Source organism: Schistocerca piceifrons, chromosome 1, assembly GCF_021461385.2.
Source record: "Schistocerca piceifrons isolate TAMUIC-IGC-003096 chromosome 1, iqSchPice1.1, whole genome shotgun sequence".
Classification (NCBI taxonomy): domain Eukaryota; kingdom Metazoa; phylum Arthropoda; class Insecta; order Orthoptera; family Acrididae; genus Schistocerca; species Schistocerca piceifrons.
In genome coordinates this window covers 1,202,471,320-1,202,494,600 of record NC_060138.1, presented here as the reverse complement: position 1 = coordinate 1,202,494,600, position 23,281 = coordinate 1,202,471,320, and the positions used below count along the sequence as shown (strand labels likewise).

Below are 23,281 nucleotides of genomic sequence, written 5' to 3'. Positions count from 1 at the left end.
TACTTCTGATTTATTATTGCATCAGACATAAGTCTGTAAGATGGGTGTAGTCATCTACAAATGCAATGATGCACCTTTTATGTCATAAGACATTGTAGTAATGGGAACCATGACATCATTGTGTACTAACTCCTGTGGATGTTTTGCTCTTGTTCTCTTCTGTTTGTGTGGAAGTATTGTTTGCCTGCCTCCCATACAGATAGTGCACAATTCTACTGTATTTGTATCTTCAACGTTATTTCCTTCCATAGATTTCAGAAGCACTTTTAGATTTTGGATTGCTATAGGGGAGACCTGAGGAATACTGACAACATCATTTTGTCAGCTGAGTGGGACTGTATTCATTGGGAGATAGTGCTGCAGTATAGTGGATGATGTCAGAAGTAGGGTGCAGGTACAATGAGTCCTTGTAAAAGACAGTCCTATTGAGGCACTAAAAATTAATTTTTATTGATTTTTGTTAGTTTTGGCTTATGATGAAATTAAGGTAAGTATTTCAATATTTTTTTTAACAGTGATAACTATAATGTAAGCAGACAGAATGTTTTCTAGTGAGTCTTTCAGCACGAGTTTTGTAACATTTTGGCCATTAGCAATGACATTAAAGTATTGTCTCTACTACAATGTCCGAGAGGGGTAATATGTTGTTGTTGTAGAGTAGTAGTAGTAGTAGAGGGGTTTTTTGGGCGCACGACAGCAAGGTCTTCAGCGCCCATTCAGTAACATAGGGAGACGGGTGTCAAGAAAAATTCCAGAACAGGAATATAAAACGGAACATAAAACACTGGTAACAATCGTTGAAAAATATGTGCTCATACACACTGAAGCGTGGGATGAAGCAGGGTGTCAACAGTAAAACATGGACAACACAGGAAGAAAATGATAGAGGGAGCTAAAACAATGTAGCAGATGGAAGTGGCTGGCTGACCACAAAGAAAAAAGGGGAGGAGCAGCCACTCTGCAATACACTAAAACCTCCAGCCTAAAAGTTGAGGCCAGAGTCCAGACATGTCACAAAAATTAAAAACCCTAGACACACACGACTCATCATTAGCTAAAACAGAAGGCAGATTCCCATCAACTTGTGCTTCTGCCCGTGCATCACGGTATAAAATGCAGTCTGTTAAAATGTGCCGGACAGAGATGTGCACACCACAAACATCACTAAATGGAGGATCCTCCCGCTGTAATAAAAAGCTATGTGTGAGAGGACAGTGCCCGATCCGAAGACGTCTGAGGGCCACCTCTTCCCGCCTGAGCAACCGGCAGGATTAATGCCACGGCCGAGTGGTTGACTTTACCAACCGCAGTTTATTGGCCATCACCGCCAGCCATTCGTCCTCCCACAACTCCATGCACTTCCTGTGGAGTGCAGCAATGACCGACTGCAAGGGGATAGGACACTGGACCACATCCTGCTCTCTGCAGGCCTCCTTGGCAGCCCGATCGGCCTGTTCATTGCCCCATATGCCGACATGACCAGGCACCCAGCAGAAGGATACCTCTTTACCCCGCCGTTGGAGCAAGTACAGTTGGTCATATATCAGCTGGACCATCTCCTCAGTCGGATATAGGTTCTGCAGTGATTGTAAGGCACTAAGAGAATCGGAGCAGAGAAGAAATCGATCGCCCCAAACACGGGTCTTCAGTCCTGAGACTGGTTTGATGCAGCTCTCCATGCTACTCTATCCTGTGCAATCTTTTTCATCTCCCAGTACCTACTGCAACCTACATCCTTCTGAATCTGCTTAGTGTATTCATCTCTTGGTCTCCCTCTACAATTTTTACCCTCCACGCTGCCCTCCAATACTAAATTGGTGATCCCTTGATGCCTCAGAACATGTCCTACCAACCGATCCCTTCTTCTGGTCAAGTTGTGCCACAAACTTCTCTTCTCCCCAATCCTATTCAATACTTCCTCATTAGTTATGTGATCTACCCATCTAATCTTCAGCATTCTTCTGTAGCATCACATTTCGAAAGCTTCTATTCTCTTCTTGTCCAAACTATTTATCGTCCATGTTTCACTTCCATACATGGCTACACTCCATAAGAATACTTTCAGAAATGACTTCCTGACACTTAAATCAATACTGGATGTTAACAAATTTCTCTTCTTCAGAAACGCTTTCCTTGCTATTGCCAGCCTACATTTTATATCCTCTCTACTTCGACCATCATCAGTTATTTTGCTCCCCAAATAGCAAAACTCCTTTACTACTTTAAGTGTCTCATTTCCTAATCTAATTCCCTCAGCATCACCCGACTTAATCAGACTACATTCCATTATCCTCGTTTTGCTTTTGTTGATGTTCATCTTATATCCTCCTTTCAAGACACTGTCCATTCCATTCAACTGCTCTTCCAAGTCCTTTGCTGTCTCTGACAGAATTACAATGTCATCGGCGAATCTCAAAGTTTTTATTTCTTCTCCATGAATTTTAATACCTACTCCGAATTTTTCTTTTGTTTCCTTTACTGCTTGCTCTATATAAAGATTGAACAACATCGGGGAGAGGTTACAACCCTGTCTCACTCACTTCCCAACCACTGCTTCCCTTTCATGTCCCTCGACTCTTATAACTGCCATCTGGTTTCTGTACAAATTGTAAATATCCTTTAGCTCCCTGTATTTTACCCCTGCCACATTTAGAATTTGAAAGAGAGTATTCCACTCAACATTGTCAAAAGCTTTCTCTAAGTCTACAAATGCCAGAAACGAAGGTTTGCCTTTCCTTAATCTTTCTTCTAAGATAAGTCTTTCATTTCTTAGCCCCAATCCATATTCACCTACTATGTTTCCTTCTCTCCCTTTTCCTACCCTCGAATTCCAGTCACCCATGCCTATTAAATTTTCGTCTCCCTTCACTACCTGAATAATTTCTTTTATCTCATCGTACATTTCTTCAATTTCTTCGTCATCTGCAGAGCTAGTTGGCATATAAACTTGTACTACTGTAGTAGGTGTGGGCTTCGTATCTATCTTGGCCAGAATAATGCGTTCACTATGCTGTTTGTAGTAGCTTACCCACATTCCTATTTTCCTATTCATTATTAAACCTACTCCTGCATTACCCCTATTTGATTTTGTGTTTATAACCCTGTAGTCACCTGACCAGAAGTCTTGTTCCTCCTGCCACCGAACTTCACTAATTCCCACTATATCTAACTTTAACCTATCCATTTCCCTTTTTAAATTTTCTAACCTACCTGCCCGATTAAGGGATCTGACATTCCACACTCCGATCCGTAGAACGCCAGTTTTCTTTCTGCTGATAACGACATCCTCTTGAGTAGTCCCCACCCGGAGATCCAAATGGGGGACTATTTTACCTCCGGAATATTTTACCCAAGAGGATGCCATCATCATTTAATCATACAGTGAAGCTGCATGCCCTCGGGAAAAATTACGGCTGTAGTTTCCCCTTGCTTTCAGCCGTTCGCAGTACCAGCACAGCAAGGCCGTTTTGGTTATTGTTACAAGGCCAGATCAGTCAATCATCCAGACTGTTGCCCTTGCAACTACTGAAAAGGCTGCTGCTCCTCTTCAGGAACCACACGTTTGTCTGGTCTCTCAACAGATACCCCTCCGTTGTGGTTGCACCTACGGTACGGTACGGCTATCTGTATCGCTGAGGCACGCAAGCCTCCCCACCAACGGCAAGGTCCATGGTTCATGGGGGGGGGGGGGGGGGGTATGTTTAAATAAGGTGTCATTAGATATGCTTAAATAAGGTGTCATATCTAATTTCAGATGGCAAGGACAAGAAAAAAATATCACAGAGGACTAAATGGACTGAAGAAATGTGAGAAAGGCATTAAGTTTAGTGAAGTTAGGTAGGTCACTGACCTGCACATCAAAAGAGCTGAGCATACAAAAAATTACCCTTTATGGTTGATTAAAATCAAATTTTCACAGGACATCCCACTTGGCAAGAAGATCTGTTCTTACTCCTGCACAAGAACAAGAATTAGTCAACCATGTGACTAAAATGGCACAATTATCCTGTAGCATCTTCTTAGGTGAGATACAGTGAATTGCCTATGGCCTTTCCCAGGAACTGGGCCTCAAGCACAATTTCAATAAAATTACCACAATATATGAAGAAGACTGAGTTTCTGGTTTTTAAAAAAGAAATCTTAAAATAAGCTTAACAAAATCATTAAACAAGTATCAACTGAGTCCTATGTTTCAATAAAACTGAAGTTGATTTATTTTTTGCCAAGTTGAACACCAATTACAAAAAAAGTTATCTAGCTATTTTGATACGTATTGAGTTAATAAAATGTGTAAAATGTGTTCCAATTTTTGCAGCATTAATGACTACCTGTCTTCCGAGCTTTTACACTTTATGTACGTCTTTTATGATGTTCACAAAATATTCACTCACACCAGAGTCCAAATACCAGGAAACTGATTCATTAAATCCGACCTTGCAGAAACCTCTTGGGAATGACAATTTACTGAATTTACAAAGCCTCTCTTGTATTTGTTTGTTTTATTACAGTCAGCTTCCTTGTGTCTCAATTCACCACAGTTGTAATGTTTAGAATTAAACTGTTTTGATCCACCTGAACTGTGCCTGTCACCTTCAACAAAATTCAAGAATTTTTTTCCATTGAGTTTTCCCATGACTGGAACCATTTCTGCATGTATTGTGCCCCTGGTTATCCCCACATTTCTTCTTAGAGTTAGCATGTTTACTTTTAAGATCCATGAGCCTATTTTCATGAAGCTTAATTTTAGATTTTATGTAGAGAATGTCTCTAATGCAGTTACAATGTTATCATATTCTTGTGGTATTGTTAACAAAAAATGACACACACAATCAGTTTCATCGACTGTTGCACCTGACAGAGATCACATATCAACTTGTAAAATTATAAGAAATACTCATTGTACTTTTGGTTGGATTAAACTTCAATTTCATAGATGTAACTGTCTAGTAATTCTTCTTTCAAATGTGTACCACAAGTTTTTCCACATTCAGGACGTACTGCTTCAGAATTTAACATATTCCAGGTGGCTGTCTGTAATGTGTTCTATTATTTTTTAATGACACTGTTTATCATGTTTTGTGAGATTTTTGAATGTTTCTCAGTTTGTTCCTTTCCGTGTCACTATCTAGAAACTTCCCATTTCTCTGTATTCTTCTGCAGGGAGCCCTAACAAAGAAATTAATGTGGCATAACTTACATTTGAAATTTCCAGTTTCCAAAATTGTTCCCATTGCAAAATGAAACTCAGCTTGCACAGTCATTATATTTTAAACTTCCAACTATCTATTTTCCATCTGTGGTTCTTTGGGACAATCACTGAACAAAATACTATTGGAAATAATGTCACTGGACAATTTCCACAGCCTTGATGATCTTTGTCTCTATTCCATTGGGCTAAATGAGAGGATATTTGTGCAGTTCCTATTCCTCATGTACTTGCTATTGTTGAACAGCCTAAAATATCAACTGGAAGTGTATGTGCTCTTTTCAGGAAAAAAGTTACTGTTATGAATTAAATCTACAGTATGTAGTTCTATTTAAAAAATTAACGAACTTGAGCATTTTTTAAAGCAATGCTGGTGATCAAATATAAATTATCCAGGACCCTTGAAATTTCAGTGTTCTCTTTTAGGTTCTCAAGAAAAAAATTAAAACTTCTTATTTGTTACAAAAACAAGAGATAACAAAGGAACAAAAGAGCCATTAACTTATAATCTCAATTCATAGCTTGTACTTTGAGGTTTATACTGCAAAACTTTTAGGGATTATTCTTTTCCTTTAATGTCATTTTAGATGTGATTGTGAATTATGTTTCTTTGCCAAATAAAATACAAAAATGGAAGTATACGTTTTTTCCTATCTTGATTGTCTTGATGGTGTTCCTTAAAGGTATGAGATTCTTCTTCTACAGTCCTTATGCCACAGGGTACGTAACTTCCAAATTTCCCACATTCTGATTTTAAATAAAAGAATGGTAATTCATTTTGTAAATATTAGCAAGTGTTGTTTTGTGCCATCAGACTGTGAAAAAAAACATGACTTTCAAAGTCTGAAGTACAACAAAATTGAAATGGAAAAAGTTAATGTTCTAAAATTTGATCTCTATAGAGAGATCAAACAGGGTAAGTTTCATCCAGATCTGAGACAGTGAGTGCGATAGCCAGGATGATTTGTTACTCCAACCTAGAAAAGTGTCCATTATTCAGGAACTGAATATTGTTAAAATGGTTAAAATTTCTATACTATTCTGCTGTCGTCTTATGTGTTCTCTTAAAAATATCTCGTTTTATTTCAGTTACTTTGGAATCAAAACCTTTAGGGAAAGTGTCCAAGAGGGGGGCTGAGGGTCAAGTTTGTGGCTTCAATGTACAGTCAATGCATATAGTGTGTGTTAGTAATTCAGCAAATTCCTGGTGATCTTTGAAGGTGGCCTCTACAGACAGTGATCTAATAATAAAATATTTGTCAGATTCCATTTCAAGACAGCTCAGAACATGTAAATGTTGTTTTTTTTTTGGTTATAAAACTTATATTTCATGATAAATATTTTATTACCTCTGTTGTGTAAGAAGTCCATTCATCAAATGATATATTTAGTGGAGTAACAAAGACCCATGGGCTCAGCAACTTCTCCTGTGCCAATAGTCTCTCTTGGGCCGCAAGACTTAGGTTTCCAGATCCTGTAGTTGGACCAACAACCAAATAATGCTTCCCCCTAGCAATTCGGCCCTTACCAAATGCTTCATCATCAAGTGCTTCACCAACACCTTTTGCATCATCATTCAACAGACGACGGTGCACCTTTATAACAAAAATGACCACTTTCAGTCCACTGTAATTTTCATTTGTGACATTTTATTGAGACAACAGCAACAGAGTAGTTCTCTTTTGGATCTGTCTCTATTTCCCTTACACTATTTATGTCTAATACATGTTATATAACATTTCAAAAATTGTTAATTTCAAGATTCTTTGAGTTTTATGCACCTAACTTAATAAGAATTCTTTTATGATTTACTACTGAACATACAAATAAGTTCTGGCAATTGCAAATGCACAGTTTTATTTTAACATGAAATTGGCAAAAAAAAGTACCATTATTTCAATTTCTCCATTTCTCAGGCTGGATCCTCCTTGTGCTCTGTCATTTAAAATAGCCAATCTTAAATCTTTAGAAGCATCCTCTATAACTATTTTTGAAGTTATAGGATAGTAATTTCCTGAAATAGGTTCATTAACTTCTAAATCCCAAGTGGGCCGGAAGTTGATTACCCTTTTCAACATTTCTCTGCCATTGGAGTCAGTGTAAAATGTTTCATTGTTGACCAAGTCTGTTGTTATGTGGGTAATAATTTCCTTTCCAATATCATCACTGAAAATGAAAAAAAAAAGTGAATGAATACTATGGTAACACTCGTAGAAATATGTAATAAACTCTGCACAAAGAGAACATCAAATACATACTCAACTGGTATGGGGCCCACCAGCCACTCAAATTCAATGTGATTTGTATCTTTATACACTCTAATAACTTGACTTATCCAATCAGCGAACTCCTGATGAACCTCTTCCACAAGCTCTCCTGTAAAAACAAAAGATTCACTGAAAATTTTGTACCCTGGTAAATAAAAATGTTTTATGCTTGGTATTTTATATTGCTCTGTGACTATACATTTCCTATTCCTCCTCAGTGATTCATGTTACGTAATTGCAAGCATGTATAGGATAAGTGGTCAAATACTCTTGTATATTATCTTTCTTTCTAATTATTTTTCTTGTCCAGTAAATATGTAATATTTACAAAAAAAGTCAGCTCATGAATGAATGTAATGCACCAGATACTTTTGGACTAAAGGCAACCAATCACTTATAAGCAGAAGCATGGAATTGTCAACAGGCACACACAAAAGAACAAAGACTTAGGCACACACAAACGAATGAGACTTGTTAGCTTTCAGAGTTATCCTTTGATGAGTTGGACTAAAATACACATAGAAAGCACTTGCACGTGCATACACATGCCTCTGCCCCAACACGGTGTCAGCTGGGCTAACAGTGCCAATGCTTTGTTTCTCAGCAGAGGGAGTGTTTGTGGTGATGGTAGTGTCAGGTGGTGTGGGTAGAGGGAGAGGGAAGCAGGAGGTAGTGGGAGGGACTGGGGGTGGGTGACTAGTGGCTCAGAGGGAGGCAGTCAGTTTGCTAGCTAGGACTGTGGGAGGGAAGAGTGTGCAGGTACATGGGCTAGGCATGTAATGCATGATTGTAGGGGCTGGTGGGGAGTGGCATACTCTGAAGATCACATGAGGGCCATGAATTGGGAGGAGGTGACGTGATGGAGGAAGGGAAAGCCATTGGGTGGAGGGTGTGGGGACAGTGGGTTACCTTAGACTGAGGCCAGGCTGATTATAGGAGCAAAGGATGTGTTGTAGGATAACTCCCATCTGCATAGTTCAGAGAAACTGGTGGAGGAGGAAAGGACTCAGATGGCCTGGGTTGCAAAACAGCCACTGAAACTGGGCATGTTGTGCTCGGCTGCATGTTGTGCCACCCATTTGTCAACTATGTTCTTGGCAAAAGTATGGCAGTGCCAATTCATCCTTGTGGACAGTTGGTTGGTAGTCATACCAACATAAAAAGCTGTGCAGTGTTTTGCAGCAAGATTAGTATAACAATGGTTGCTTTCACAGATGGCAAGGCCTTTGATGGGGTAGATTAAGCCTGGAGTACGAGGTCCTTGTCGGGTGGATTTGGCGGGTCTTGCACCGTGGTCTCCCATAGGGATGGTACCACTGTGGCAAGGGGTTGGGTTGTGAATGATGCAGGGATTCACTTGGATTTTGGGAAGGTTGGGTGGGTGGTGGAATACTACGAGGTGCATTCAAGTTCTAAGGCCTCCGATTTTCTTTCTCCGGACTGGAAAGAGATAGAAACATGCGCATTTTTTTAAAATGAGGCCGTGTTCATTGTCAATACGTCCCAGAGATAGCAGCACCGTACAGCAGATGGAATTTTACTGCCAGCAGCGAGAATGAGAACTGTTTTAAATACTTAAAATGGGGACGTTTTCCTTACTTGAACAGTGTGCAATCATTCGTTTTCTGAATTTGCGTGGTGTGCAACCAATTGAAATTCATCGACAGTTGAAGGAGACATGTGGTGATGGAGTTATGGATGTGTCGAAAGTGCATTCGTGGGTGCGACAGTTTAATGAATGCAGAACATCGTGTGACAACAAACCGAAACAACCTCGGGCTCGCACAAGCCGGTCTGACGACATGATCGAGAAAGTGGAGAGAATTGTTTTGGGGGATCGCCGAATGACTGTTGAACAGATCGCCTCCAGAGTTGGCATTTCTGTGGATTCTGTGCACACATTCCTCCATGACGACCTGAAAATGCGAAAAGTGTCATCCAGGTGGGTGCCACGAATGCTGACGGACGACCACACGGCTGCCTGTGTGGCATGTTGCTGAGCAATGTTGACGCGCAACGGCAGCATGAATGGGACTTCCTTTTCGTCGATTGTGACAATGGATGAGACGTGGATGCCATTTTTCAATCCAGAAACAAAGCGCCAGTCAGCTCAATGGAAGCACACAGATTCACCGCCACCAAAAAAATTTCGGGTAACCGCCAGTGCTGAAAAAATGATGGTGTCCATGTTCTGGGACAGCGAGGGCTTAATCCTTAACCATTGCATTCCAAAGGGCACTACGGCAACAGGTGCATCCTACGAAAATGTTTTGAAGAATAAATTCCTTCCTGCACTGCAACAAAAACGTCCGGGAAGGGCTGCATGTGTGCTGTTTCACCGAGACAATGCACCGGCACATCGAGCTAACGTTACGCAACAGTTTCTTCATGATAACAACTTTGAAGTGATTCCTCATGCTCCCTACTCACCTGACCTGGCTCCTAGTGACTTTTGGCTTTTTCCAACAATGAAAGACACTCTCCATGGCCGCACATTCACCAGCCGTGCTGCTATTGCCTCAGTGATTTTCCAGTGGTCAAAACAGACTCCTAAAGAAGCCTTCGCTGCTGCCATGGAATCATGGCATCAGCGTTGTGAAAAATGTGTATGTCTGCAGGGCGATTAAGTCGAGAAGAACACCAGTTTCATCGAGTAGTTAATTAGAAAAAAAATCGGAGGCCTTAGAACTTGAATGCACCTCGTACTTTAGGAGAAGTGGGAAGGCTACTTCAAAACTGATTAACTCTGTTAATCAAATTGATACAACATTCAGAAAAGTATCAACAGATAGACCTTGGTGAGCGCTATCTGTAAATGTATTCACTTACGTTATTTACATGTTTCTTAAGCAGTGGGAGACTGCTCCTAATTGCCATATTTGATTACTTTTGAAAAGCATACACACAGCAGGATACCTAGTATTAAGACCTAGCTATTGGAATAAATGTTAATGTCCATGTTTTTATGTAAATTAAGATCAAAATTAGACGACACTAATTGTTTCTTGTTGATATTGTAGGTGAATATGGAATGGGGGTAAGGAATGAAAATGGAAGCTGCCTGGTAGAATTTTGCACAGAGCATAACTTAATCATAGCTAACACTTGGTTCAAGAATCATGAAAGAAGGTTGTGGACATGGAAGAAGCCTGGAAGGTCGCAGCCAGATTATATAATGGTAAGACCGAGATTCAGGAACCAGGTTTTAAACTGTAAGACATTTCCAGGGGCTGATGTGGACTCTGACCACAATCCATTGGTTATGAACTGTAGATTAAACTGAAGAAACTGCAAAAAGGTAGGAATTTTAGAAGGTGGGATCTGGATAAACTGACAGAACATGAGGTTGTACAGAGTTTCAGGGAGAGCATTAGGGAATGATTGACAAGAATGGGGGAAAGAAATACAGTAGAAGAAGAATGTGTAGCTTTGAGAGATGAAATAGTGAAGGCAGCAGATGATCAAGTAGGTAAAAAGACGAGGGCCAATAGAAATCCTTGAGTAACAGAAGAGATATTGAATTTAATTAATAAAAAGAGAAAATACAAAAATGGAGTAAATGAAGCAGGCAAAAAGCAATACAAACGTCTCAAAAATGAGATCGACAGGAAGTGCAAAATGGCTAAGCAGGGATGGATAGAGGACAAATGTAAGGATGTAGAGGCGTATATCACTAGGGGTAAGATAGATACTGCCTACAGGAAAATTAAAAAGACCTTTGGAGAAAAGAGAACCACTTGCATGAATATCAAGAGCTCAGATGGAAACCCAGTTCTAAGCAAAGAAGGGAAAGCAGAAAGGTGGAAAGAGTATATAGAGGGGCTATACAAGGGTGAAGTTCTTGAGGACAATATTGTGTAAATGGAAGAGAATGTAGATGAAGATGAAATGAGCGATATGATACTGCATGAACAGTTTGACAGAGCACTGAGAGACCTAATTCAAGACAAGGCCCCGGGAGTAGACAACATTCACTGATAGCCTTGGGAGAACCAGCCCTGACAAAACTCTACCATCTCTTGAGCAAGATGTATGATACAGGCAAAATACCCTCAGACTTAAAGGAGGATATAATAATTCCAATCCCAAAGAAAGCAGGTGTTGACAGATGTGAAAATTACTGAACTTTCGCTTAATAAGCCACAGCTGCAAATTACTCACATGAATTCTTTACAGATGAATGGAAGAATGGTAGAAGCCAATGTTGGGGAATATCAGTTTGGATCCCGTAGAAATGTTGGAACATGTGAGGCAATACTGACCCTATGACTTACCTTAGAAAATAGATTAAGGGAAGGCAAACCTATGTTTCTAGCATTTATATACTTAGAGAAAGTTTTTGACAATGTTGACTGGAATACTCTCTTTCAAATTCTGAAGGTGGCAGGGGTAAAATACAGGGAGCAAAAGGCTATTTACAATTTGTACAGAGACCAGATGGCAGTTATAAGAGTCGAGGAGCATGAAAGGGAAGCAGTGGTTGGCAAGGGAGAAGACAGGGTTTTAGCCTATCTCCGATGTTATTCAATCTGTATATTGAGCAAACAGTAAAGGAAACAAAAGAAAAATTTGGAGTAGGAATTAAAATCCATGGAGAAGAAATAAAAACTTCTAGGTTCACTGATGACATTGTAATTCTGTCAGAGACAGCAAAGGCCTGGAAGAGCAGCTGAATGGAATGGACAGTGTCTTGAAAGGAGGATATAAGATGAACATCAACAAAAGCATAATGAGGATAATGGAATGTAGTCGAATTAAGTCAGGCGATGCTGAGGGAATTAGATTAGGAAATGAGACACTTAAAAGTAGTAAAGGAGTTTTGCTATTTGGGGAGCAAAATAACTGATGATGGTCAAAGTAGAGAGGATATAAAATGTACACTAGCAATGGCAAGGAAAGTATGTCTGAAGAACAGAAATCTGTTAACATTGAGTATAGATTTAAGTGTCAGGAAGTCACTTCTGAAAGTATTTGTATGGAGTGTAGCCATGTATGGAAGTGAAATATGGATGATGAATAGTTTAGACAATAAGAGAATAGAAGCTTTCAAAATTTGGTGCTACAGAAGAATGCTGAAGATTAGATGCATAGATCACATAACTAATGAGGAGGTATTGAATGGAATTGGGGAAAAGAGAAATTTGTGGCACAACTTGACTAGAAGAAGAGATCGGTTGGTAGGACACGTTCTGAGGCATCAAGGGACCACCAATTTAGTATTGGAAGGCAGTATGGAGGGTAAAAATTGTAGACGGAGACCTAGACATGAATACACTAAACAGATTCAGAAGGATGTAGGTCGCAGTAGGTACTGGGAGATGAAGAAGCTTGCACAGGATAGTGTAGCATGGAGAGCTGCTCAAACCAGTCTCAGGACTGAAGACCACAACAACAACAACAACAACATTGTCAATAATGGAAGAGCCAGAAGTGCTATGTCAACTCTGAGTTGATACTTGGAAAGAGGGGGATTTTTCCAATTGGAAAGATGCCCTGCTTATTGCATCAGCATGAAATTTTGATATATTTTGACTGGTCAAAGATTTGTACTTGATGTAAATGCTACAAATCTCAGTAACTCAATTGGATATTTAAATTAGAAATGTAGTGTTTAGCTTCAATTTGTTCAGAAATTAAGCATTTTTATCAGAGTACATGTATTTTATGAATATCCAAACTTCTTCAAAAGATATGAACTTTTATAGTTTGGTGAATCAAGACAGTGTCAGATGGAGTAAAGCATATAGATTCTGAGACACAAATGTGGAGGGGCAGGGGCATCTACTGTTCCAGATGCATTTGTGCAAGGTGCTTGTGTTGGTTTGGGTGGCATTTTAGCTGCATTGATAAAGTATTTGTCATGATAAATGTTAAACTGAGGATTTTAACTTTTTAAGGGTTTTTGTGTATGATGAATGATAAGCAACTTGCGAAACTTTTTATACTAATTATTCAGTGGTTTTATAACAAAGCAGGTGGATTCCATCCAGCCTTTATGTTATCTCTCCCCCCCCCCTCTCCCCCACACACACACACACACACATTTTTTTCCTTGCAGATATCATCGATGCAATCATTTACAACTTGTGCACAGTACCAGAAATCTTAAATATTAAGTCAAGGCTTAGGCTGCTTCACTTTATTATCCATTAAATTCATTTGGGTAATTAGAATGTGAGAATCTGTTGATGTGACTAGTTTATCTAAAAAGCTATTCTATTTACAAATAATAGTAATTTCAGACTTTGTTATCATTGTTTGTACAGAGTGCATTCCATAAGTAATGCGACCAATTTTTTTCTGACGCAGTGGTACACCACAGCGTGTTGTACCAATCTGGGCTAAGTGGAAAAGAGTGTTAGCTTCAAAACGCTCTTTGTCTCATTTAGCTGTGAGCTGCCAGAGAGTCAGGACATGCATTTCCGTCACCCCAGTTTGAGTTTATGTACATGTCACAATGGATCATTCTGTAGACTAATGGTACGCTATCAATTTTGTGTTAAACTTGGGAAGTCTGCCACCAAAACGTTTCCATTACTTCAGCATGCCTTTGGGATTGATTGCTTGTCCAAATCACAAGTTTTCTGATGGCACAAGTCATTCATGGAGGGCCAAGAGGAATCACTGATGAACCTTGCAACCATCAACCACACGAGTTGATGAAAATGTGACGTGTGTGCATGATTGTTTGAACTCTGACAGAGGGCTGAGCCTTCAATTGATAGCACAAACTCTAAACATGTCAAAAACAAACATTTTCTGCATTGTGACCAAAGATTTGAACATGAGAAATGTGTGTGCCAAACTCGTCCCAAAATTATTGATCGATGAACACAAGCACATGCAAGTGCTTCGGTGCCGAGAAATGTTGGAAATGTGTGAAAATGATCCTCAATTTTTAAACTCAGTTATCACTGGTGATGAGTCATGGATTTTTGAGTATGACCCTGAGATAAAAAAGCAGAGTTCAGAGTGGCACACCCCATCGTTGCCCCATCCCAAGAAGGCACACATGAGCAAGTCCAGGATCAAAACCATGCTCGTTGTCCTCTTTGACGTCAGAGGCATTGTCCACCATGAATTCATATCTACCGGGACTACAGTGAACTCAGCTTTCTACTTGGAAGTTCTCAATAGACTGAAAAGGAGGGTCTCATGCTGTTGAAGCGACATGGGTGCTGTTACTGGCAGATGATGGCAGTAAAAATTTACCAAGCCTAAAAATCATCTGAGTTGCATATATTCTGTTGGCAATCTTTTCAGGCAAAGATCATATCCCATTGGCAGAGGCTTTGTGGCCTAGGAGAGTCACCTCACTTTTGCACATGATGCACTTGCCTTCATTTTGTACCATTCCGTAGCTATACAACCTCTACCACACTTCATGTACAGACTTGTTATGAATATATGCATCATCTGAATGTATTAATATGTGATCTAAATATGGAAAGCAAAATAGCAAGCCTTGTTAACACTTTGTCACGAAATCTCTTCCTGGTTTGGGCTGCATTTTTAAGACCAAATGTCATAAACAAAAACTGAAACAGGCCAAAAGATGTAATAAATGCTGTCTGTGCATCATTGGTCTGTGCCACTGGGATCTGGTTGTCATCTTTACCGCAATCCAACACTGAGAAAACTTTTGCACCCACCAGAGAATAGGTAATTTCTTAGGTGTTAGGTACTAGGTACCTATCTGGGACTATTCTTGCATTCAGCCAATGGTAATCACCACAGGTGTGCCATCCTTTTTGCACACTATGTGTGTCGGGGATTACCATGGGCTGTCAACCTCCTTATAACACCAGCACAGAGCATATCCTCAAATATTGCTTTAGCCTCAACCAATAGTTATGGAGCTATTCTACAGTCGCATCTTGAAGCCAGTGGACTGCAAACGTGTGTATATAATGCACTGTATTGTGCTTAACACTGCTTGGGTGCAACAATGTATATAGGGGTGGACTGTTTACTTGCATCATTAATTGCTCCAATTACATTACCCTCAGAACCCCTCTGAATTACCTTTACTCTGCCACATTGTATCCTGCTTATAAGCAGGCATTTGCCAAGTCAACAGCCATTGCAAACAGGGATAGAAAATCAGCACCTAATATGGATTGCCTAAAGTCCGCCACAACCTAACTCCAACTGTGCAGAGTAGGAAAACCAATGTCTATCGGCGTACCTTTGTGCCCATACTTTTTAATGCTGGAGTTGTTCATGGCTAACAATTGTAAGGTGTCCTGCATCGTCTTCTTAACTATGCCCATGACTGGAAGGGTGCTGACCTCTCAACCAGTGTCTATTAAAAATCTTAAGCCTGAAATCTTATTAGTCATATGCAACAGATGCAATGTTGTGCTGTGACTCATCAGAAACGTAGTAAGCATGCCATCATGGGCTTTACCTTTTCCATGTGTCCATTTGTGTGATGCTGCAATATGATGCTTCTTACATTGGCAGTGCCATTTGTCATTGCCGCAGTCTGTAGCACCTTACTTGGACTGCCCTTGCCATTTGAGTACTCACATGGCTCCGTCCACTTTGTAGCAAGGACGCCAAACTGTTTGTGGTACCAGCAGATATCATCGGCAGTAGCTTCACCTTGAGTGAAGCTGTAGGTTCGATGAACGACGTGACTGTGTCGTCTCATCAGAGCCCATTCGTACCTCCAAGTTATGTAACTGCGTGACAACTCTTCCCTTTGTGGTTCATAACTCTCAGAGTTTCCCACTGATGTCCGGTGATTGTCGATAAGATGCAGTGACACAATTTGGCATTGGCTCCTTTTCCAATATGTGTTTGTCACAGCGGTTGACTGCAAAATGGCATATGCTCCATCAGCTACTTGCAGTAATTTATTCAATTGTTGTCCTTCATACACTATTAACGTCAACTGTTCTTGAGATGGAAGCTGTGTCACCAGATATGTAGCAGCAGCTCATTAGATATCATGCTACAGTCCACTATTACTCACAAATGTCTCCAACACTGTGATGGGTTTCTGTCCCCATGTTTCTTCTGGTAAAATGCTTGTGAAAGCCTCTGCTCAGGTAACTTCATGCAACAAGTGATTAGCAAAGTGATGATGTTGGTGTAGAATTTTATAGGAGACAATTGTCTTTACTCTCTGGTTCAAATCGTTAATTGCCAGCTTAAATTGTTCATGATCTTCTGTGATCTGTGTTGTGTGAAAATGCTTTCCAAGATCACAAACCATATGTCTGGTTGTGTGGGTGTAAATGGAGGTGCCCACAACTGTAACCGCTGTGCAGTCAACATGAACAAACCAGCATGTGGAAAATTTTCAGTGCAGGTGTGTGCACGCGGTGTGGACATTATCACTGGAGTTTGTGATCTCGTCATTTCCCCTCTTGCTGTCGCTTCTCAGTATTGACAGTTCAAAAAATTCAATCTCTTGCTGCAGCTGCCAGATCTCATCACCAATGGTTTGTAATAAATTATTTGTGCCTTCCATGCTTAACGGATGTAATCCAAAATATTTTACTGTGATGGAACCCATTCTTGTTTTCAGTGTCACCAGTTATGTAGGTCAAAAACCAAACCCACAAACACTTCAAGACATTATTTAGTTACCTTACAGTCTGAAGTAACAGCTCTAAAAAAAATTAAGAATAAACATCCAACTCTCAAAACCTGTTACTCTTCCAAAGAATAAACAAAATCACTTCACTAGTCAGTCTCTTGTTCCCACATGTTCATAATGTTGATATTGTAAGAATGTGTCTTTGATGCTTTGCACCAGCCAGTTGCGGTATCTTTGTTTATTCTCTGAGTTTCAGTCTTTGGGAGTAATTGAGAAAGGACAGTCATAAAGAGTCATGTGTTGGGCTTATTTACACAAAAAACATCAATTTTTATAATTCAGCAATAATTAAAAGGAATGGTGTATTATCTCTTACAAAATCAGTGATTATTTGAAAGTGATATACTGTAACAAGGTACAATTTATTTGATTGAACTTGAGAATAATTTAAAAATTATTATCTTCACTAAAACACTTGAAACCTAGGCCTTCTGAAGAATCATACCCCAAATGTACTGGATAATGAGCTGAGTCACTGATTTCTTCAAAATATCCAGATGAGTTTAATTATTGTTTTCTATTTTATGCAACAACCAATGTTGGAACTTCTATTCTATAGTGCTGTTTCCCACCACACAGTGATATAAATTTACATTTATGTGTATAATAGTACAGATGAAGAAATGTTAAAAGTAAACCATTTCACCTAATCTTTGATTGGACTGTGGAGATGGGACTGTTAGAAGATGCTAATCAAGGAAGTTACAGTGTGACTCATATTTAATCATATCATTATTATTATTATTATAATTTTTATTGACTACTGAACTGCAGTATTGAAATCATACACAATGTTACACTGAGAGGGGGAGTGTCTGAATTTCCTGAGTAATATTTTAAGAATTATTTTCCCTCCAACCTGTGTATTATGATTTGTGTCTGTCTCAACTGCTCTCTAGTATATAGAGAGTTTTGGACTTCTATTTCATTTGATTTTGAAGACTGCAGACCTTACAGACAATGTAACTACAGAAACACGTTGTCTTATAACAACTATGATTATAAACTTAATAAATCACTCAAGAGAGCTAGAAGAGTGTTTCTGCTAGATAGAGCAGGTAAGCAGTAAGGCAGTGAATTCATGTCACTTATTTCCAGTAAGATGGATGTTGAATAATTATGGGCATAGTTTAAGCAGATTGTAAATTGTGGTCTGGAGAGTTACATGCCTAGTAATTGGATAAAGGATGGAAAAGACACACCATGGTTTAATAACGAAATTTGGTGAATGCTGAGGAAGCAGAGGCTGTTGCACTAAAAGGTTCAAAAGGGGATGCAAAAATGATGACAAGCGAAGATCAGTCAAGATTTTTGCATCTTCGAAAAGATCTATGTGTGAAGAATACATCAAATACTACTGTCACACCTTAGCAAAAGATCTGGCAGAGAACCTGAGAAAATTCTGGTCATATGTCAAATTGCTAAGTGGATCTAACACTTCCATTCAGTTCCTTGTTGACGAATCTGGTGTGGTAGTTGAAAATAGCTAAACAAAAGCCATTGTTCACACAGGAGAACTGTACAAATATACCATCATTTGACCATCAGGCAGATTCCTGCATGGATGACGTAGAAATAAGCATACCTGTCATAGAGAAACAACTAAAAGATTCGAAAACAAATAAATCACCAGTTCCGGGTGGAATCCAGTTCAATTTTACAAAGAGTACTGTATGGCATTAGCTCTTTACCTAGCTTGTATTTATCATGAATCCCTCACCAGCACAAAGTCCCAAGTGACTGGAAAAAGGCGCAATTAATTCTAGTATATACGAAAGGTAAAAGAATGCACCCATGGAATTATGGACCGTTATCCTTGAACATATTCTTAGTTTGTATATAATAAACTTTCTTGAGACTAAGAAGATTATGTCCACGAATCAGCATGGTTCTAGAAAGCATCGCTCATGCTAAACTCAGCTTGCCCTTTTATCACATGATATACTGAGAACTATGGATGAAGGGCAACAGGCAGCTTGCATATTTATAGATTTCCGGAAAGCATTTGACACAGTGCCCCATTGCAGGCTGTTAGCAAAGGTACAAGCATATGGAATAAGTTCACAGATATATGAGTGGCTTGAAGATTTCATAAATAATAGCACCTAGTATACTGTCCTCGATAGCGAGTGTTCATCAAAGACGAGGGTATGTTAGGAGCGCCCCAGTGAAATGTGATAAGACCACTGTTGTTTTCTACATTCATATGTAATGTACAATAGGGTGTCAAAGTTGAGTGACAGTAGGAAGATACAAGATGACTTAGACAAAATTTCCAATTAGTGAAATCCATGACAGGTAGCCCGAAACGTGGAAAAACGAGGAAAAAACCTGTAATGATCAGATACAGTGTTACTAGTGTCATGGTTGACACAGTTAAGTTGTATAAATACCTGGGTGCTACATCGCAAAACAATATGAGGTGGAATGAGCACGTGAAAACTGTGGTAAAGAAGGCAAATGGTAGACTTTGGTTTACTGTGAGGATTTTAGAAAAGAGTGGTTCACCTGTAAAGAATACCACAAATAGGACGCCGGTGTGCCCTATTCTTGAGTACTGCTTGAGTGTTTGGGATCCATACCAGATCGGAATGAAGGAAGATATCGAAGCAATTCAGAGATGGGCAGCTAGATTTGTTACTCATAGGTTTGGACAACACATAAGTGTTACGGAAATGCTTCAGCAACTCAAATGGGAATCCCTGGAGGGAAGATGACTTTCTTTATGAGAAACAGTATTGAGGAAATTTAGTGAACTGGCATTTGAAGCTAACTGCCGAACGATTGTACTGCCACTGACATACATTGCACATAAGAACCACGAAGATAAGATATGAGAAATTAGGGCTCATACGGAGGCGTACAGGTAGTCTTCTTTCCCTTGCTCTATTCGCGAGTGGAACAGGAGGGGAAACGACAAGTGGTGGGTCAGGGCACCCTCCACCATGCACTGTATGCTGCCTTGCAGAGTATCTATGTAGGTGTAAGTGTAGATATGCTTGACCTTGTTATGAACCACAACAAAAATTATTATACGAAAATAGTACATGTAATTACAACAGTGACAATATCTTCCATCTTAGTTGGTGCATTTTACATAGTGATATCCTAGTGGAAGAAGAACCACAAACACTGTCTGTTATAATTATTAGTATTTTTGTTTGTGAATGTGTTATAAATTTCTTTCTTCACCAACCTTTGTAAAATTTTGTTTCCACAACAGGTGACACCTCCACTGAGGTTCCATAAGGACGGAATATGTATGCACCAGAAGCCCTTAGTGATGGCTGAGAATTATTTCCAGCCCATCCTTCATAATAACGGAAATTCTGGTGCAGAGTTATTTCTTCATTATTGAACATAACAGACTGGAGTAAACCAGTACTTTCATTGAACATTGCTTGGAGAACCTGTGAAGATAAGTTACATCTGACAAACTAGTTATGAATGTGGGCCCAAAATGAAATACTATCTCTTTTCAAGTGATGTCAGTAGGTTTCTGATAGTGTTCACCACAATTATCTTCAGAAGTTAAAACTACTGGCTATCAGGAATTGCAAGATGTGCTCCTTATATGCAGGAATCAGCTTAGTCTTAGAACCTTCCAGAAGTGGTGTGAATTTATGCATGTTTGGGAATCCAAGTGAAGCTGTGTGTGGTGGGTGTGGCATGTTGTGAAGTCATGTGATGGCATGACTTAATTAATTTATTCATTCTGGGGGAACAAGGAGCAATGCCACCTTCAGAGCTTCCATTCTTGCCATCCTACAATCATAAATCATCATTCCATACTCTTTGTTTTAGCTCTGTTTCCAGAGCCTACTTTCATACTGTGCTAAGTGTTTATTCTGATCTCTTATGAAATTGTTGTACTGTGGTTGAACTAGATTGCCTCTTTTCTAATATAAGTTCATGAAGTTGTCACATTGGTCAACAGTTTCCTCTTTTCCAACATAATTTTGGGTAATTCTTTAGGTCATGTTATCTTATGGCATATTTTTCTTAGATAGCTTTGCTTTATATGTTGTGCATGTGTTCAGCACATCACTCAGCAAGAGTGTGAAGGATTTGTCACATGCAAATGATGCCTCATTCACAGGGAATACTGTATGCACCCAATATTTATAATGGCTGTGTCATCTTTAACTGTATACAATACATGCCAAATCTTCAGAGCAGTATGGAACACTTAGGGAAGCACCCTCTTCTGCTATTTGTTACACTGCGGTGTGGAAGGAAACCAGTGCCTTAGCATTTTCTGCTAATTCAAGAAATTTGCTTTGTCTATTGTATCTGAAAGGACCTGCAATATATTCCTTGCTGAAGCTGTTTTCCTTTAACAAGTGTTTTAAATTATTTCAGATGAGTGATGGATGTTGTTGAAATTCTTTGCTCAGGTGATAACTGATTGATATTCATATAGAAATGACAGCCAAGATTCTATTGTGGTAAAATAATTACAACAGAAATCAAGAGTAGGTACCTAATACGATGTGGGAGCATGCTGTTGATATTGATCAAAAACAACAAATGATACTCAGTGGGTATAGGATGTTGGATTAATTTGGAAAGAGGCACCAGACTCTTGCATTTGTGGCATCACACAGCCTGACAGCAGACTAGATCTGCCATGTGCTGTGTGACTTGGTTTACTGTGTACGTGAAATTCATCCCACTTCTGGAAGATTCTGGACCTAACTGCATTGTGCATATTAGAATTGTCATTCATGACAGTCAGTAGTTTGAACACTTGAATATGGTAGTGATGATAGTTGCCAAAAACTCAAAAATTGCTATTTTTATTGATGTGGCTTGGAAATTGAGATAATGCCACTGCAAATGACTCTGAGAACACATCAAAAATAATTTCAGGATGTTTTATGTACTTACATCATTTCCTATTGATGTATCTGAGCTTTCTAGCTCATTCCACCTTGTATCATCTGTATTGTTCACTTCAGTAATGTAGTATGAATGGAAGCCAAGGGGTTGAATACTATTTGCCAGAAAGACAATTTCAGTAGTTGCATTACTATTTCTTTCAGGCAAGTTGCGAACTGGGTCCGGTATGGTCGCCATTTGTACTTTCAGCTCATTTCCTACACAAAGTTATTTGTGAAACAAAAACCTCCTAAATTACATTGCCAATCTTTATGAATGACTTATAGCTTACCTGAAGCATCTCTTACAGAATATGCAGTCCCAAGAACTGGAAGTCTGACATAATAAGATACTTCGTGACTCAATGGATTGTACACAGTAACCATAAATGTTTTGGAATTTTCAGAAGGCTCACACTGACTAACATTTCTTAACAAACAAGATACAAATGGTAGATCTGATGATGAAAGTTTACTGAAAAATGGAAAAGAAAAAATCACTGTAAAAATCATATGGTGCTAAAAAGTCAATTGAAAAAATAGTGAAAATGCTCTGTAACATCATTACTCAGTTTTTAGTGAAAACTGTAAGGAAGCTACCACAGAGTGGCAACTGCAGGAAGTGGCAACTGCAGGCAAGTAAGTACAGTGAAAACAACAACAACAACAATTACACCAATAACCTGACCAATGCTTTCCTCACCCGCAGCTATCCTGCAGACCTTGTCCACAAACAGATCTCCCGAGCAATACATTCCTCCCCGTCCAACAACAATGTTCCTACCCCCAGACCACACAGAAGCATCCCTCTTGTCACCCAATATTATCCAGTTATCCTGGCCTCGAATACATCAACAAAATACTCTGCCAAGGATATGACTTTCTCAAGTCAAGCCCTGAAATGAGATCATCCCTTGACAATATTCTCCCCACACCACCCAGAGTTGCCTTTCGTCGCCGCGCTAACCTCCATAACATCCTTGTCAAACCCTACAATGTTCCCAGACCACCTTCTCTACCCAGCGGTTCCCAACCCTGTAACCAACCCCGTTGCAAAACCCACCCCATGCATCCCCCCCCCCCCCCCCCCCACAACCACCTACTCCAGCCCAGCTACTGGTAAAACATACACAATTCAAGGCAGGGCCACATGTGAAACAACACATGTCATTTATCAGCTGTCATGCCTGCACTGCACAGCCTTTTACATTGTTATGATGACAACTAAGCTGGCTGAGCACATGAACAGGCACAATCGAACTGTCCGCCTAGGAGATGTCCAATACCCAGTAGCGGAGCACGCCGTCCAGCATAATTC

The 23,281-nt window shown here is 39.6% G+C and overlaps 1 protein-coding gene across 1 annotated transcript in view; it reads right to left on the bottom strand.

Moving 5' to 3' along the window:
- Positions 1-23,281, bottom strand: part of LOC124779336 (lysosomal alpha-mannosidase-like) — a 209,239-nt gene that overhangs the window by 38,506 nt on the left and 147,452 nt on the right. The window contains exons 9-14 of the mRNA XM_047253705.1: positions 22,257-22,438; positions 21,974-22,182; positions 20,280-20,493; positions 7,465-7,582; positions 7,096-7,372; positions 6,556-6,801 (exon numbers count right to left, since the gene is read on the bottom strand). Of these exons, the coding sequence (XP_047109661.1) occupies positions 6,556-6,801; positions 7,096-7,372; positions 7,465-7,582; positions 20,280-20,493; positions 21,974-22,182; positions 22,257-22,438 (1,246 nt within the window). The remainder of the gene's footprint in view (positions 1-6,555; positions 6,802-7,095; positions 7,373-7,464; positions 7,583-20,279; positions 20,494-21,973; positions 22,183-22,256; positions 22,439-23,281) is intronic.